Here is a 13,213-nt window from a genome sequence, read left to right on the forward strand (position 1 = left end):
CTGTGCCTCCGTTCCCTCGTCTGTAAAATGGGGGTGAAGCCTGTGAGCCTCACGTGGGCCAACCTCATTCCCCTGTATCTCCCCCAGCGCTCTGCACGCAGTAAGCGCTTAACAAATACCAACAGTATTATTATGTTGGTAATAATAACCGTATTATTATGGCTCGTTTAGGCTTTGCTGTGTGTCCCCTCCGTTGTAGACGGTGAGAGCCCGTCTTTGGGCAGCCGACAAGTGGCAGATATCTACCCATCATTAATATAATAATACTGTTGGTATTTGTTAAGCGCTTACTATGTGAAGAGCACTGTTCTAAGCGCTGGGGGAGATCGGGCAGGGATTGTGTCTATCTGGTGCCGACCTGTTCCCCTCCGAGCGCTTCGCCCAGGCCTCTGTGCACGGCGAGGGCTCCGCCGATACAACGGAATGGATGTGGAGAGCCCCGATGGGAGCGGTGGAGGCTGAGGACTGTTCTCTGTCCGTCTCCCCCGATGAGACCGTAAGCCCGTCAAACGGCAGGGACCGTCTCTATCCGTTGCCCCCTTGTTCATTCCAAGCGCTTAGTACAGTGCTCTGCACATAGTAGGCGCTCAATAAATGGAGAAGCAGTGTGGCTCAGTGGAAAGAGCACGGGCTTTGGAGTCAGAGGTCATGGGTTCGAATCCCGGCTCGGCCACTTGTCAGCTGGGTGACTTTGGGCAGGTCACTTCACTTCTCGGTGCCTCAGTTGCCTCATCTGTAAAATGGGGATGAAGACGGTGAGCCCCACATGGGACAACCTGATTCCCCTGGGTCCACCCCGGCGCTTAGAACAGTGCTCGGCACATAGTAAGCGCTTAACAAATACCAACATCATTATTATTATTATTATTAAGGGGGTCGGGGCGGGGCCACCCCGAAGGACCGGGGCGTCGAAGGTCAAAGTGGCACCGGCCGCGAGGGGGCGCTCCAGGCCAGCGGTCCTCCGGCCGGCCGCCAGGGGGCGCCGCCCGACACCCCCTCCCGCCGGAGCCGGCGCGCCCCCTGGCGGTTGCCCCGGGGCGTGTCCGGCCTCCGGGCCGCCCGCTGTCGGTGCCGCGGAAAGGCCTGCACGGTCTCCGGGGTCTCCGGTCCCGGAGGGGGAGGCGCCCCCCCGTGGCTCCCCCAGCTGTGATCGCTTCCTCCGGGGACGGAGCCCCGGCGCCTGCGCAGTAGAGGAGCTGCCCCCCCCCCCCCCCCCCCCGCCGCCGCCGCCGCCGCCGCCGCCGCCGCCGGACCGACCGGCGAGGACCGACCTGCAGGTGGGAGCACCGGAACCGGAACCGAAACCGGAGCCCCGCCCCCCGCCTGCCCTCCGCACCCCGGGCGTCCCGGCCCCGACACCGGTCGGGGGAAGAGGCGCGGCTGGCAGGCAGGCAGGCAGGCAGGCAGGGAGGGAGGGAGGGAGGGAGGGAGGCGCCCGGCCCGCCCCCGCTCCCGTTCTCCCGGAGCTGCGGGCCACCACCGCGGCCCCCGGACCCACCGGGGAGTTGGCACAGGGCAGGACCGGGGGGTAGGACCGGGGGCGGGAGCGGCCTGGACGCTCAGCGGGGTGGGGGGGGCGGTGTGCAGGACGCACGGACGGGGGTCCCGGGAGAAGTTCGGGGAGGGGGTAGGTTGGGCGGCGGGGACAAGGGACCGGAGGTCACAGAGACGAGGCCACCGAGGCCCGGCCCAGAACAAAGAGGAGGGTCAAGGGGGCAGGGGGGCAGGGGGCACGGTTCGGCCTGGGGTCTCTCTGTTGCCCAGTTGTCCATTCCGAGCGCTTAGTACGGTGCTCTGCACCTAGTCAGCGCTTAACAAATGCCATCACTATTATTATTATTCCCCCGATTAGACTGTGAGCCCCTCATCGGGCCGGGATGCGCTCTCTCTGTTGCCCAACTGTCCATTCCAAGCGCTTCGTACAGTGCTCTGCACATAGTCGCGCTTAACAGATGCCATCATTACTGTGGTTTTTATTCCCCCGAGTAGACGGTGAGCCCGTCACTGGGCCGGGACGGTCCCTATCTGTTGCCCAGTTGTCCATTCCAAACTCTTAGTTCGGTGCTCTGTACATAGCGCTTAACAAATACCATCATTATTATTATTATTATTCCCCCGATTAGACGGTGAGCCGGGCATTGGGCCGGGACGGTCCCTATCTGTGGCCCAATTGTCCATTCCAAGTGCTTAGTTCAGTGCTGGGTACGTAGCGCTTAACAAATGCCGTCATTATTATTATTATTCCCCCGATTAGACGGTGAGCCCGGCATTGGGCCGGGACGGTCCCTATCTGTTGCCCAATTGTCCATTCCAAGCGTGTAGTTTGGTGCTCTGTACATAGCGCTTAACAAATGCCATTATTATTATTATTATTCCCCCGATTAGACGGTGAGCCCGGCATTGGGCCGGGACGGTCTCTATCTGTTGCCCAGTTGTCCATTCCAAGCGCTTAGTCCGGTGCTCTGCCCAGAGTAAGCGCTCCGTAAGTAGTATCGAGTGAATGAATTGGGGTCCGGGGCGGAGGACGGAGCCGGTGGGCCAGGACCGGGAGGGTGGAGGGCGAGGGCATCGGGCGGGCAGTGGCCGGGCAGGGTAGAGATGAGGGCCCCGAGGCCGGTGAGTGGGGTGGGCCACGGGCCTCCTCGGCTCCTGGCTCCCTCCTGACGCCCCCACATCCCCACCTGCCCCGGCGCCGGCCGTTCTTCCCTTCCTCTTGCCCAACCCTTGGCCTTCCACTTTCCCCCAGATTGTCCTCCACCCTGGCCCCGTTGGCCTCGTGGCCCCATTGGCCTCGTCTCCCCGGCTCCGGTCGGATCCCCGTGGCCCCGTGGCCTTTGGCCTCGCTCCCCGGCTCCGGTCGGATCCCCGTGGCCCTTGACCTCCGAGCAGCACTTCGGGAGCGTCCGGGCCGAGCGCGGCCGTGTCCAGCCGGCGACCCGTCCGGCGGAGCTGGAGGGAGGAGCAGATCTGGGAGTCGGAAGGTCTTGTGTTCTAATCCTGGTCCCACCGCTTCTCTGCTGAGTGACCTTTACTTCTCTTGGGCCTCGGTTGCCTCATCTGTAAAATGGGGATTGAGACCGTGAGCCCCAGGTGGGACAGGGATGGTGTCTCGCCTCATTTGCTTCTATCTACCCCAACGCTTCGTACAGCACCTGACACGTAGTAGATGCTTAACAGATGCTGTGATTATTATTGTTCGTGGGGAAGGGAGACACATCTCCTCCAAGAGGCCTTCCCTGACTAAGCCCTCCTTTCCTCTAGTTCTGCTGACTTCTGCGTCACCCTGATTCGCTCCCTTTATTCATCCCCCCTGCCCTTCCCAGCCCCGCGGGCCTCACGTCCGTATCTGTCATTGATTAATTTCTGTTCTTGTCGGGCTCCCCCTTCTAGACCGTCAGCTCGTGGTGGGCAGGGAATGGGTCCGTTATAATGTGCTGTCCCGAGCGCTCCGTACGGCGCTCTGCGCGCAGTGAGCGTTCGGTAAATACGATTGACTGACTGATATAGAAATGGGGCAGGAGAGGAGAGGGATTCTTTTCCTGTCTAGTCCTGGCCGGGCTGGCTCGTCTCCAACGTTTCAGACGCTGAACTAACAGAGATTCCATGGAGCCGGGTGTGGGTGGGAGTCTCTTTGCCCACAGAGTTTACGTGTCCTAGTAGACCACAAAGATAACCGTGCAGGGGAGAGTGTGACTTCCTCTACCCACCCTATCAGGGTCAGTCAAAGGTATTTACTGAGCACTTACTGTGTGCAGAGCGCTGTTCTAAGTGTCGGGGAGAGTACGGAAGAACAGAGTCGGGAGTCGCGTCTCCTGTCCTCAAGAACCTTAGATTCTAGAGGACTGTAAGTAAGGTTACAGCGAATAAGGTGAAGGTGAAGTAAGGTTGGACCCGGGCAGGCGTTCTCAGAGTTTCGGGGCTTGGCCCGGTCCAAGCCGGGCAGGGTTGGACCCCCCCGACTTTCAGAGCACGGGAGGCTCCAAGGGAGCGGGGGGCGTCGAGTCGGAATCCAAAGAGCCCTTTGGCAGTGAAAGCCAGGGAGCTGTGGGCCGAGGGGCTCGATGAGCACGGTGTGTTGTTGGGGTGCTTACGTCCGTGCGACCTTGAGCAAGTCACTTCGCTTCTCTGGGCCTCGGTTCTTTCATCTGTAAAATGGGGATGGAGACTGGGAGCCCCGTGGGGGACGGGCACTGTGTCCAGCCGGCTAGGTGTGTAACCACCCCAGCGCTTAGTACAGTGCCCGGCACAGAGTGAGCGCTTAACGGGTACCACCACCGGAGAATCATTCGTTTCTTCTGAGCCGGGAATGTCTTCTTTTCCCACACCTCTCTTAACCCTTCCTTAGTCCTTCCCCAAATGCTGTGGTTCTCTCATTTCCCTCCCCGTTTGCCAAATTCGTTTGCTGCGATGGTAATTTTAGTGCTTGCACATTGTTGGACAATTTTAGTGCTTGCACAAGCTGGAAGGCGGGGAGCGGGGAGTGGGAGAGGAGGGGGTGTGTGTGGAGGGGTGTTTTCGTGTGTGTGTAAAGACAACATTGTTGAGACCAGTGACTCAGTAACGGGTTAGAGGGTGAAGAAGATGAAGAACGTGTGCCAGGGACTGCTTCCACTTTGCTAAGAAGTTGGTAGGCAGTGGGCAGGGTGGGTGGGGGGTGTTGAGCAGAGGGAAAGCTAAGGGCCCGGGCCCGAAGGAGCTTCCCGACACAGACCTGTCTCTCCCGGGCTGACACCCAGTCCTGACACACGCTGTGTCCGAGTCCGAGAGCGATCCAGACCCAGGTCCCTCCTCCCTCCCACCCACCCGCCTTGTCCACCCAGGGTCGAACTCTCCTCGATGGGGCGGGAAGACCCCCTTCCCCACTCAGCGCCAAGGAGAAAGCTCTTTGCTCCGTCCGTGAAAGGCTCCCCAGCCCCGTAAGCCCGGGGAGTCAGAGTGATGCTGCCCCGAGAGACAGGGAACGCTCAGAAGCACAAGGAAGGACTGGATTCGTGCGTTTATCTATTTCAACGTATATGAAAATTCTTTCCCTGCCAGAGACTGACCTCATTTGGTCTCTAAGCCTCTGCTTACGTGGTTGGTTGTTTTTTTGAGGGTATTCGTTAAATTACTTACTATGTGCCAGACGCTCTACTGAGCGCTGGGGTAGATACAAGCTAATCGGGTTGGACCCAGTCCCCACATGGGGCTCACGGTCTTAATCCCCGTTTTACAGGTGTTGTAACTGAGGCCCAGAGCAGTGAAGTGACATGCCCAGGGTCACACAGTAGACAATCGGCAGATCCAGGGCTAGAACCCAGATTGCCCCGACTCCCAGTCCCGTGCTCTTTCCACTAGACTGTGCTGCTTCTAGGTCTGGCAGTTGCCTTAGTATTTGAGAGTCCACAGAGTGTACGCTGAGTGTACGCTGTGTGTACGGAGTGGTGCTCTGCTTACCCACAAGGAGCTTACGCTAGAAAGGTTGAGGGGAGTGGAACGGGAAACACACCTGTATTCACGCGTGTACAAATAAAGTAGTCCAAAATAAGTAATTGAGCTTACAGTGGAATGAATTTATGCCCCGAGGTGCCGAGGACGGAAAAGAAGAAGGTCCTAGGGTCTAGAGACCACCTTCTAGAGAATCGGCGGAGGGAATCGGCGGAGGGGCTCGAAGCCGAGGGCGCGGAAGGGGAGGGATCCGGGAGGCCGATGGAGGGTTCAGAGGAGAGGAGAGATGTCGGTCAAGCGGCGCTTCAGGAAGATGATGGGTGCGGGGGTCGGGGGGCCGGGCCGGGGCGGGCAGACCAGCAGCGAGGTGGACCCGGTCGAGAGCCCGGCCCTGGGAGTCAGAAGGAGCTGGGTTCTAATCGGAGAAGCGGCGTGGCTCAGTGGAAAGAGCCCGGGCTTGTCAGAGGATGCGGGTTCTAATCCCGGCTCCTCCGCTTGTCTGCTGTGTGACCTTGGGCAGGCCACTTCACTTCTCTGGGCCTCAGTGACCTCATCCGGAAAATGGGGATGAAGACTGAGCCCCACGTGGGACAACCTGATTACTTTGTAATTCCAAGAACAGTGCTTGGCACATAGTAAGCGCTTGAAAAATACCATCATTATTATTATTATTATTAATCCTGGCTCTGCCACATGTCCGCCTTGTGATCTTGGGCAAGTCACTTCACTTCTCTGGGCCTCAGTTGCCCCATCTGTAAAATGGGGTTGAAGACTGTGAGCCTCATGTGGGCCGGGGACCGTGTCCAACCTGATTAACTTGTATCTTCCCCGGCGCCTAGAACGGTGTTTGGCACATAGTAAGCACTTAACGAGTAATGATCGTTATCGTCGTCAGTGTCGTTGCGCTCGGACCGGGGTGGGGGCTGTTTGCGTGGAGAGGGAAGGGCCCGCCCGGAAGCGGTCGTGTGGGGAGGCCCGGTAGGGCCTGGGGTGCGATCCATCGTCTTCACCGCTCTTCCTCCTGCTGGGGTTGGCGCCCGTTTTCTCTTCCGTCCTCGGGAGGCAGAAGAGCAGCCGGCCTCCTTTTTCCCCAGTTGATCCCGTTTCCTTCTGTTTTAAGGGAGGGTGACGATTCGTTCCCCGAAGACGGGCTTCCAGGCGCCGAAGGGTCACTTTTGGGAGGCCGGCGATCGGATGTCCACCCGCCGCACCGAGGAGGACAGAAGGGAAAATGGGATGAAACTGCAGCCAGAGGGATGGAGGTCAGATGTCTCCACAGAGCGGTCGGAGGGCCTGGAAAAAGGAAGCGGAGCGGGTTCTCCGTCGTCTTCTCCCCCCCGGGGACGGGGCCTCCCCGGGCAGGACAGGATGACCTCCGGGAGGCCGTTGGCCCTAGAGAGTCAGCCGTCACGGGGGCGGGGGCCTCGGGGGCGGGGGGTCCACGGGGTGACCGACTCCGCCGACTCGGGCGCGTGCTCTCTCTGTCTCCGTCCTTTCCCGCTGCAGTTGCCGCCGCTGATCCTGGGTCTTCTGGCCTCCCCCCGGCCTCCTTCTCCCCCTCCCTCGGCCCCCCGCTTCCCGCTTCCACCCGCTCCTCCTCATCATGAACGGTGCCCCTTCTCCTGAGGATGGGGCCCCGCCGCCCCCGCCGCCCCCTCCTCCTCCCAGCTGGCGGGAGTTCTGCGAGTCCCACGCGCGGGCCGCGGCCCTGGACTTTGCCCGCCGCTTCCGCCTCTTCCTGGCCTCCCACCCTCAGTACGCGGGGCCCGGGGCCGAGGCCGCCTTCTCCCACCGCTTCGTCGAGCTCTTCCTGCAGCACTTTGAGGCCGAGGTGGCGCGGGCCTCGGGCTCCCTGTCCCCCGCCGGCTCCGCCGCCATGAGTCCCGGGGCGGGGGCCGCCCCGGAGCCGCCGACCCGCGACCCTTTCCCGGCCGGCTTCGGGGACGACGGCCCCGCCGCCCGTCCGGGCCCCTCGCGCTCCTCGGAGGACCTGGCCGGCGCCCTCCCGTCCTCCGTCTCCTCCTCGTCATCCTCGTCCTCCTCCAAGCCAAAGCTGAAGAAACGTTTCTCCCTGCGGTCGGTGAGCCGCTCGGTGCGCGGCTCGGTGCGGGGGATCCTGCAGTGGCGGGGGGCCGGTGACGGCCCCTCCCCGGCCGGCCCCCCGGACCCGGCCGCCTCCGGTCCCCCCGTGCTCGGGGGGAACAGCAACTCCAACTCGTCCGGCGGCGGGGGCGGGGGCCTGGCCGGGGTCCCCCCCGGAGGAGCGTCGTCCTCCCCCGGGGACAGGTGGACTCACCGCTTCGAGAGGCTGAGACTGACCCGGGCCGCGGGGGGTCCCAAGGACGGGCTGGGGGCCGTGCGGAGGGAGGGGCTGCTGAGCTTCATGGGGGCCGAGGAGGCGGGGGCGGCCGGCGGGGGGAGGGGGGCCCGGGGCGGTGGGCTGGGGCCCGGGCCTTCCGCCGCCGGCCGGGGGCCCCCCCGGTGGCAGAAATGCCGCCTGCTGCTGAGAAGCGAGGGAGACGGAGGCGGCGGGAGTCGGCTGGAATTCTACGTCCCGCCCAAGGTGAGATGGGGGGGAAAGGAAGGGGCGGTTGCGGGGGGCGGCGGTGGGGCCAGTACCTGGGAAGCGGAGGGCGGCGTGGGCCACTCCCTCCCCCCCGGCGGCTTGACCGCCTCACCTCCGGCCCACCTGTCGCCGGCCCCGGGGATCGTCCTCCTCCACGGCCAGGTTGGAGTCGGGCCCGGGGGGGGACCGGCAGAGCCCCCCACGCCCCATCTTCCATCGTTCAGGGGCCGGGAGACGGGGGCGACGAGGTGAGGTGGGAAGACGGTCCCGGGTGGGGCCGAGTTCCCTCGGGGATCAGATGGCGTCCCGGAATCTAAGCCCCGGCGGGACCCGTCCTCCGCGGCGTTTTCCCTTCCAGTCATCTCGGCCCCGGCTCAGTATCCCCCGTTCAGCCATCACAGACGTGCGGACCACCACGGCCTTGGAGATGCCTGACCGGGAGAACACCTTTGTGGTTAAGGTCAGACGGAGGCCCGTCCGTCCGTTCCCCTCCCCCTTCCCGGGAGCGGGTTGTGTTGGAGGGAGGCGCTGAGACTTCCGCGGGGCGGCGAGGAGGGAGATGAGCCGTCGGGATCTCGAAGGGAAGGAAGGAAGCCGCCCGAGAGTGTCCTCGTACTTGAGGCGAGTCTCTTTGCCTTTCCCGGTGTAGGTGGAGAACTCCCCGGAATACATCTTGGAGACGGCCGACGCCCTGCAGATGCGGTCCTGGGTGTCAGACATCCAGGACTGGTTGAGCCCTGGGTGAGGCCCTTCCCCGCCTGGGGCCCCGGCCCGTTCTCCGCTCCCTCCCCCCTCCGCGCCCCTCGCCCCCTCTGCCCTTCCTGGGACCGGGACCGCTCGCTCGGCCGGCCGCGGGGCGGAGGCAGCCGAGGAGGAGGAGGCGGCGGCTCCGCCTCGGCCTCCGTCCCGAGTCTCCCCTCGCCCCTGTTTCCTCTGCCTCACCGAGACCCTTTCCTCCGATCTCCGACCCCAGTGGGACCCCATTGGCCCCCCTCGCCCTCCTCCCCCCGTCCAGGGAGAACCCAGACAGCCTGGTCCTCTCCTGCCTCAATCGCTCGGAGAGTCTGCCCGGCCACGACCTGCCCTTGGGGCCCAGTGAGAGCAACGAGCACCTGTCTCAGGGTGAGACAGGTGTAGGACGGGAAGGGGGTTGGAGGAGGAGGAGGGGGGAGAGGGGGAGAGGGAGGGGCCGCCAGGGTCACGCTGGTGCGGTCGGGGCCGTCCGGGGCTAAGGAAGTGTGTGGCCCCTGTCCTCCAGGGGCGTACGGGGGCCTCTCGGACCGTCCCTCGGCCTCCGTCTCCCCCAGCTCGGCCTCCATCGCCGCCTCCCACTTTGACTCAATGGAGCTGCTGCCTCCGGAGCTGCCTCCCCGGGTCCCCATCGATGAGGGGCCCCTGGGGGGCGTGGCTTACCCCCCCCCGGCTCCTTTCCCCCCGCCGGACACACCGGATGCCACAGGTAACGGGGGAGCCGAGGTGGCTCTCGGGGCCGTGGGCGGGTCTGCCGTGGGTCTCTCCTCGGGTTCTCCCCTCTGCTCTAGCCCCCGTCCACCTGCTTCCCGGGTCTCAGGGGTGGCGGGGGCGGCCGTACCTCCCCCCCAGCCCCGGTCCCCGGCCCCCGGCCCGGGAGAGGACTCGCTGCCCGGGGAGAAGGCCCTTCCTCCTGGCCCCGGGAGGGGCTTGCCTGACGCCTCCGTCACCTCCCTCTCTCCTCTCTGAAGGGTCGTCGTTCCTGTTCCAGGGGGAGCCGGATGGGGGCGAGGGGGACCACCCCCTCTCAGAATACCCCTGGTTTCACGGGACCCTCTCCCGGCTCAAGGCGGCCCAGCTGGTGCTGGCGGGGGGGGGCCGGCAGTCACGGCGTCTTCCTGGTGCGTCAGAGTGAGACCCGGCGAGGGGAGTACGTCCTCACCTTCAACTTCCAGGGCAAGGCCAAGGTGAGGGGCCGGGGGGCGGCCGGGGAAACGGGTCCCGGGGCTGGGGGCGGCGCGCGCCCCGGGAAGGGCGGACGGGCGCTCACCGCCTCCGCCTCGGCCCCCCAGCACCTGCGTCTGTCTCTGAACGAGGACGGCCAGTGCCGCGTGCAACACCTCTGGTTCCAGACCATCTTTGACATGCTGGAGCATTTCCGGGTCCACTCCATCCCCTTGGAGTCGGGGGGCTCCAGCGACGTCACCCTCATCAGCTACGTGGTGGCCTCCCAGCGACTCCACGGTAAGCGAGCAGGGCGGCGGCGGGGGGCAGAGAGCGAGAGCGAGCGGGGAGGAGCGGGGAGTCACCGCCGGGAGACGGGCGGGGCGGGGTGGAGAGCTCTGGGGGGTGAGGAAAGAAGCAGAGCGGGCAGAGGAGACCCTCTGCCGGAGGAGGAACGGATTCTCGGGCGGTGGCAGGATGAAAGGGGAAAGGTGGGGGATCTGGGGAAGGGGGAGAGAGTTTCCGACCCGTGCCCCCCCGCCCCAACTTCCCTTCAGTACAGGAAGTGACCCTGGAGGTGGGGTTGAGATGAGAGTGGGGCTAGTGCATCCTCCCCATCTCCATTGGATGTTTCTTCTCCATTGTCTGTCTTCTGCTTCCATTCTCCCCAAACCCGGACCCCCTTCTTTCTCCTCCCCCACCCCTCTTCCTCCCGGCGACGGCCTACTCTCCACCCCGGGTCTGTTCCTTCCTCCCCGATGCTGACCCCGACCCTTCCCCACCCCACCGCTCCCTTCCGCCGGCCTGCTCCCCGCTCTCCACCCTGGCTCGGTTCCTTTCTCCGACTCTGGCGGATCCTCACCCTGCCCGCCGTCCGCTGTGGCCCGTCCCCATTTCTCTGCTCCTGCCTGTCTTTCCTCGGTCCCCGTGGTCTCTCCTGACCCTTCCTTCCACCCCCTAACCCACCTGGTTTCCTCCCTCCCGTGCTCTCTCACTCTCCACTCCGTGCCCCACTGGGTTCCCTCCCTCCCCTCGCCCCCACCCCCCTTCCCGCCTCTGCCCTCCCCCCCAGGCCGGGAACGGGCCGGGAGCCGAGCCGGGGTGTGTGAGGGAGATCGCTGCTACCCTGACGCCTCCTCCACCCTCATCCCCATCGGAGCGAGTGACTGTGTGTAAGTGTGCTGCCCGCCCCCACTCCTCCCATGATCCATCCTTCCGTAGTGGCGGGGAGGGGCTGGGGCGGGGGTGGCGGGGGGCCGGCGATCTCAAACAGAAGCCCTCTGTACCGGCGAGAGGGACCTGCGGGCCGAGTCTCATGCCGACTAGGGCTCCGAGACAAGGGGGAGCGGGGCGAGGAACGTGGGGGAAGAAGCCAAGCTCTCAGCTGCGGAGGAGAGGGAAGGAAGCTGCCCGATCTTTCACCCTCCGCATCCCGTCTTTCTCTTTCTCCCACCCGCTCCAGAACCGAGCATCTCCCATGATCCGCCCCGGTCCCCCGACCCTCCTCCGTGGGCAGACCCCCGGCACCTTGGGGAGGAAGAGGAGGAGGAGGAGGAGCCAGCAGTGGCAGTAGAGGAGGAGGAGGAGGAGGAGGAGGAGGAAGAGGAGGCAAGCGGCGGAGGGGACAGGGAAGAGCCAGGCCCCGCGGCTGAGCCCGAGGAGGCCGCCGCGGAGAGGGGGCCGGGGGCAGGGGAGGGGCCCGTGGGGGAGACGGGGCAGACCCCTTCTGTGCACCTCCGGCAGTTGCAGCCGGGAGGCGGCGGGGGCCCGGGGGGCTCTGGGGGAGGGGACGAAGGGGGCCGTCCCCGGGCCATCAATAACCAGTACTCCTTTGTGTGACGCTCCGCCGCCGTCCCCCTTCTTCCCCGGCCCTTGGGCCTCTGAGTTTGGGGCCAGGCCAGGAGTGCTTTTTCCCCGTCTCCTCCCTCCCCATTCCCCTCTCCCTCCAGGACAGGTACGAATTTCCCATTCCCAGAGAGGTACGTGTGCTCCCCCTGCCCCTGCCCAGAGAGGGGGTCGGTACAGAGCGGAGGGTGTACTGAGCGCCCTCCCCCCTTTTTCCTCCCAGGGAAGAGGCCTCAGCTCCTCCTCCTCCCCTGGTCTGACACTACAAGCACTCCTCCCCACCCTGCCCGGGGCCGTCGTCCCTGGCTCTGGCCTCTCCCGGCCGACCGGGAGAGCGGGTGGGGAGGGTGGGGGGCTGTGGGGAGGGGAGAGGGTAGAGGGGGAGCCCAGCTATGTACAACCCTCTTTCCCCAGGGACCTTCGTTCCCTGGCCTCAGCCCCCTTCTCCCCATTTCCCTTTGATTTCCCCAGCCCTCGGGCAGGAGGGACTCTGTTTAACTACGATAAGGATTTTTTTAAAAAGTTTAAATGGAGAAACAGAAATTAAAAAAAGGTTTATCTCAGTTTTCCTGGTTTTTCTTGCCTAGAGTCTCTGGTGGAAAATAGACTTAGCTCCCTGTTCTTCGGAAAGCACGCCTCTCCATCCCCACCCGGCTCCCTTCCCCGAGGAAGACGACCCCAGGGATCCTGAGACCGTCCCACCCTGGCTCCGGGCCTGCTGGGGGCCCATCCGGTGGCCCCGTTTCCCGTGCCTTAATATGGTCCCCCTTTCCCCTCACCCAGTGGTCCTGTGGCCCTGACCTCATTCTCCACAGCCGTCCCCCACTCCCCACCTGCCCCACAGGCCGGACGCTCTCAGCCCGAGCTGACGAGCCAAACTCCGGACCGGGGGTCTGGGGGAAATCTGGTGGACCTGAAATGGGTCTGAGCCTCGCAGCTTTGGGAGCGCAGTCGGGCTAGCCTCGGGCTCGCCCCAGACCGGACCAGCCGGGCTGGGCCAGCACCCCTAAGTATGTGCCAGTTTGGCTCTGGACGTGAGGCCCGGGCTGTTGACCATTCAACCCAGGTTCCTTCACCTTAGACCCGCCAGCTGCCCCTCTGGGCCTCCGCCCTAGACAGAAACCAGAGGGCTGGGGAAACCCTGAAGGGGGGATGTAACCCGATGGTTTGGCTTTGTGCCCGCTAGTCGGGTCCTGTGGGCTCAAGTTCCCTAAGCCAGAACTGGCTCAAGCGGGTCCCCATCCAACAGGGAGAATCGAGGACAACGACGTTCTCGCCCCCCACAACTGCAGTTGCTAGAGAGACTCCTTAAGGATGTCCCTCCATCCCTCCCTTAAACTTCCTAAACTCATTTTAGAGGAGGCAGCAACTCCGCTCCCTACATCTTGGGAGACCCATCTCTCCTTGGTGTCTTCCGTGCTTCCCATATGAAAAAAAGCCACATAAAAACCAAACCCACAA

At 64.1% G+C, this 13,213-nt stretch overlaps 1 protein-coding gene across 1 annotated transcript; it reads left to right on the plus strand.

Moving 5' to 3' along the window:
• Positions 1-1,228: 1,228 nt before the first annotated feature.
• Positions 1,229-11,482, plus strand: SH2B1 (SH2B adaptor protein 1). Its single transcript, XM_029058274.1, is given in 12 exon segments — positions 1,229-1,277; positions 6,548-6,689; positions 6,934-7,990; positions 8,352-8,453; positions 8,643-8,734; positions 8,967-9,115; positions 9,252-9,452; positions 9,715-9,833; positions 9,835-9,930; positions 10,036-10,207; positions 10,980-11,079; positions 11,370-11,482. Coding segments are annotated over 10 exon segments (2,010 nt in total). The 5' UTR covers positions 1,229-1,277; positions 6,548-6,689; positions 6,934-7,030; the 3' UTR covers positions 11,389-11,482.
• Positions 11,483-13,213: the final 1,731 nt, after the last annotated feature.

The sequence above is a fragment of the Ornithorhynchus anatinus genome, chromosome 2 (genome assembly GCF_004115215.2).
Source record: "Ornithorhynchus anatinus isolate Pmale09 chromosome 2, mOrnAna1.pri.v4, whole genome shotgun sequence".
In the NCBI taxonomy this organism is placed as follows: Eukaryota; Metazoa; Chordata; class Mammalia; order Monotremata; family Ornithorhynchidae; genus Ornithorhynchus; species Ornithorhynchus anatinus.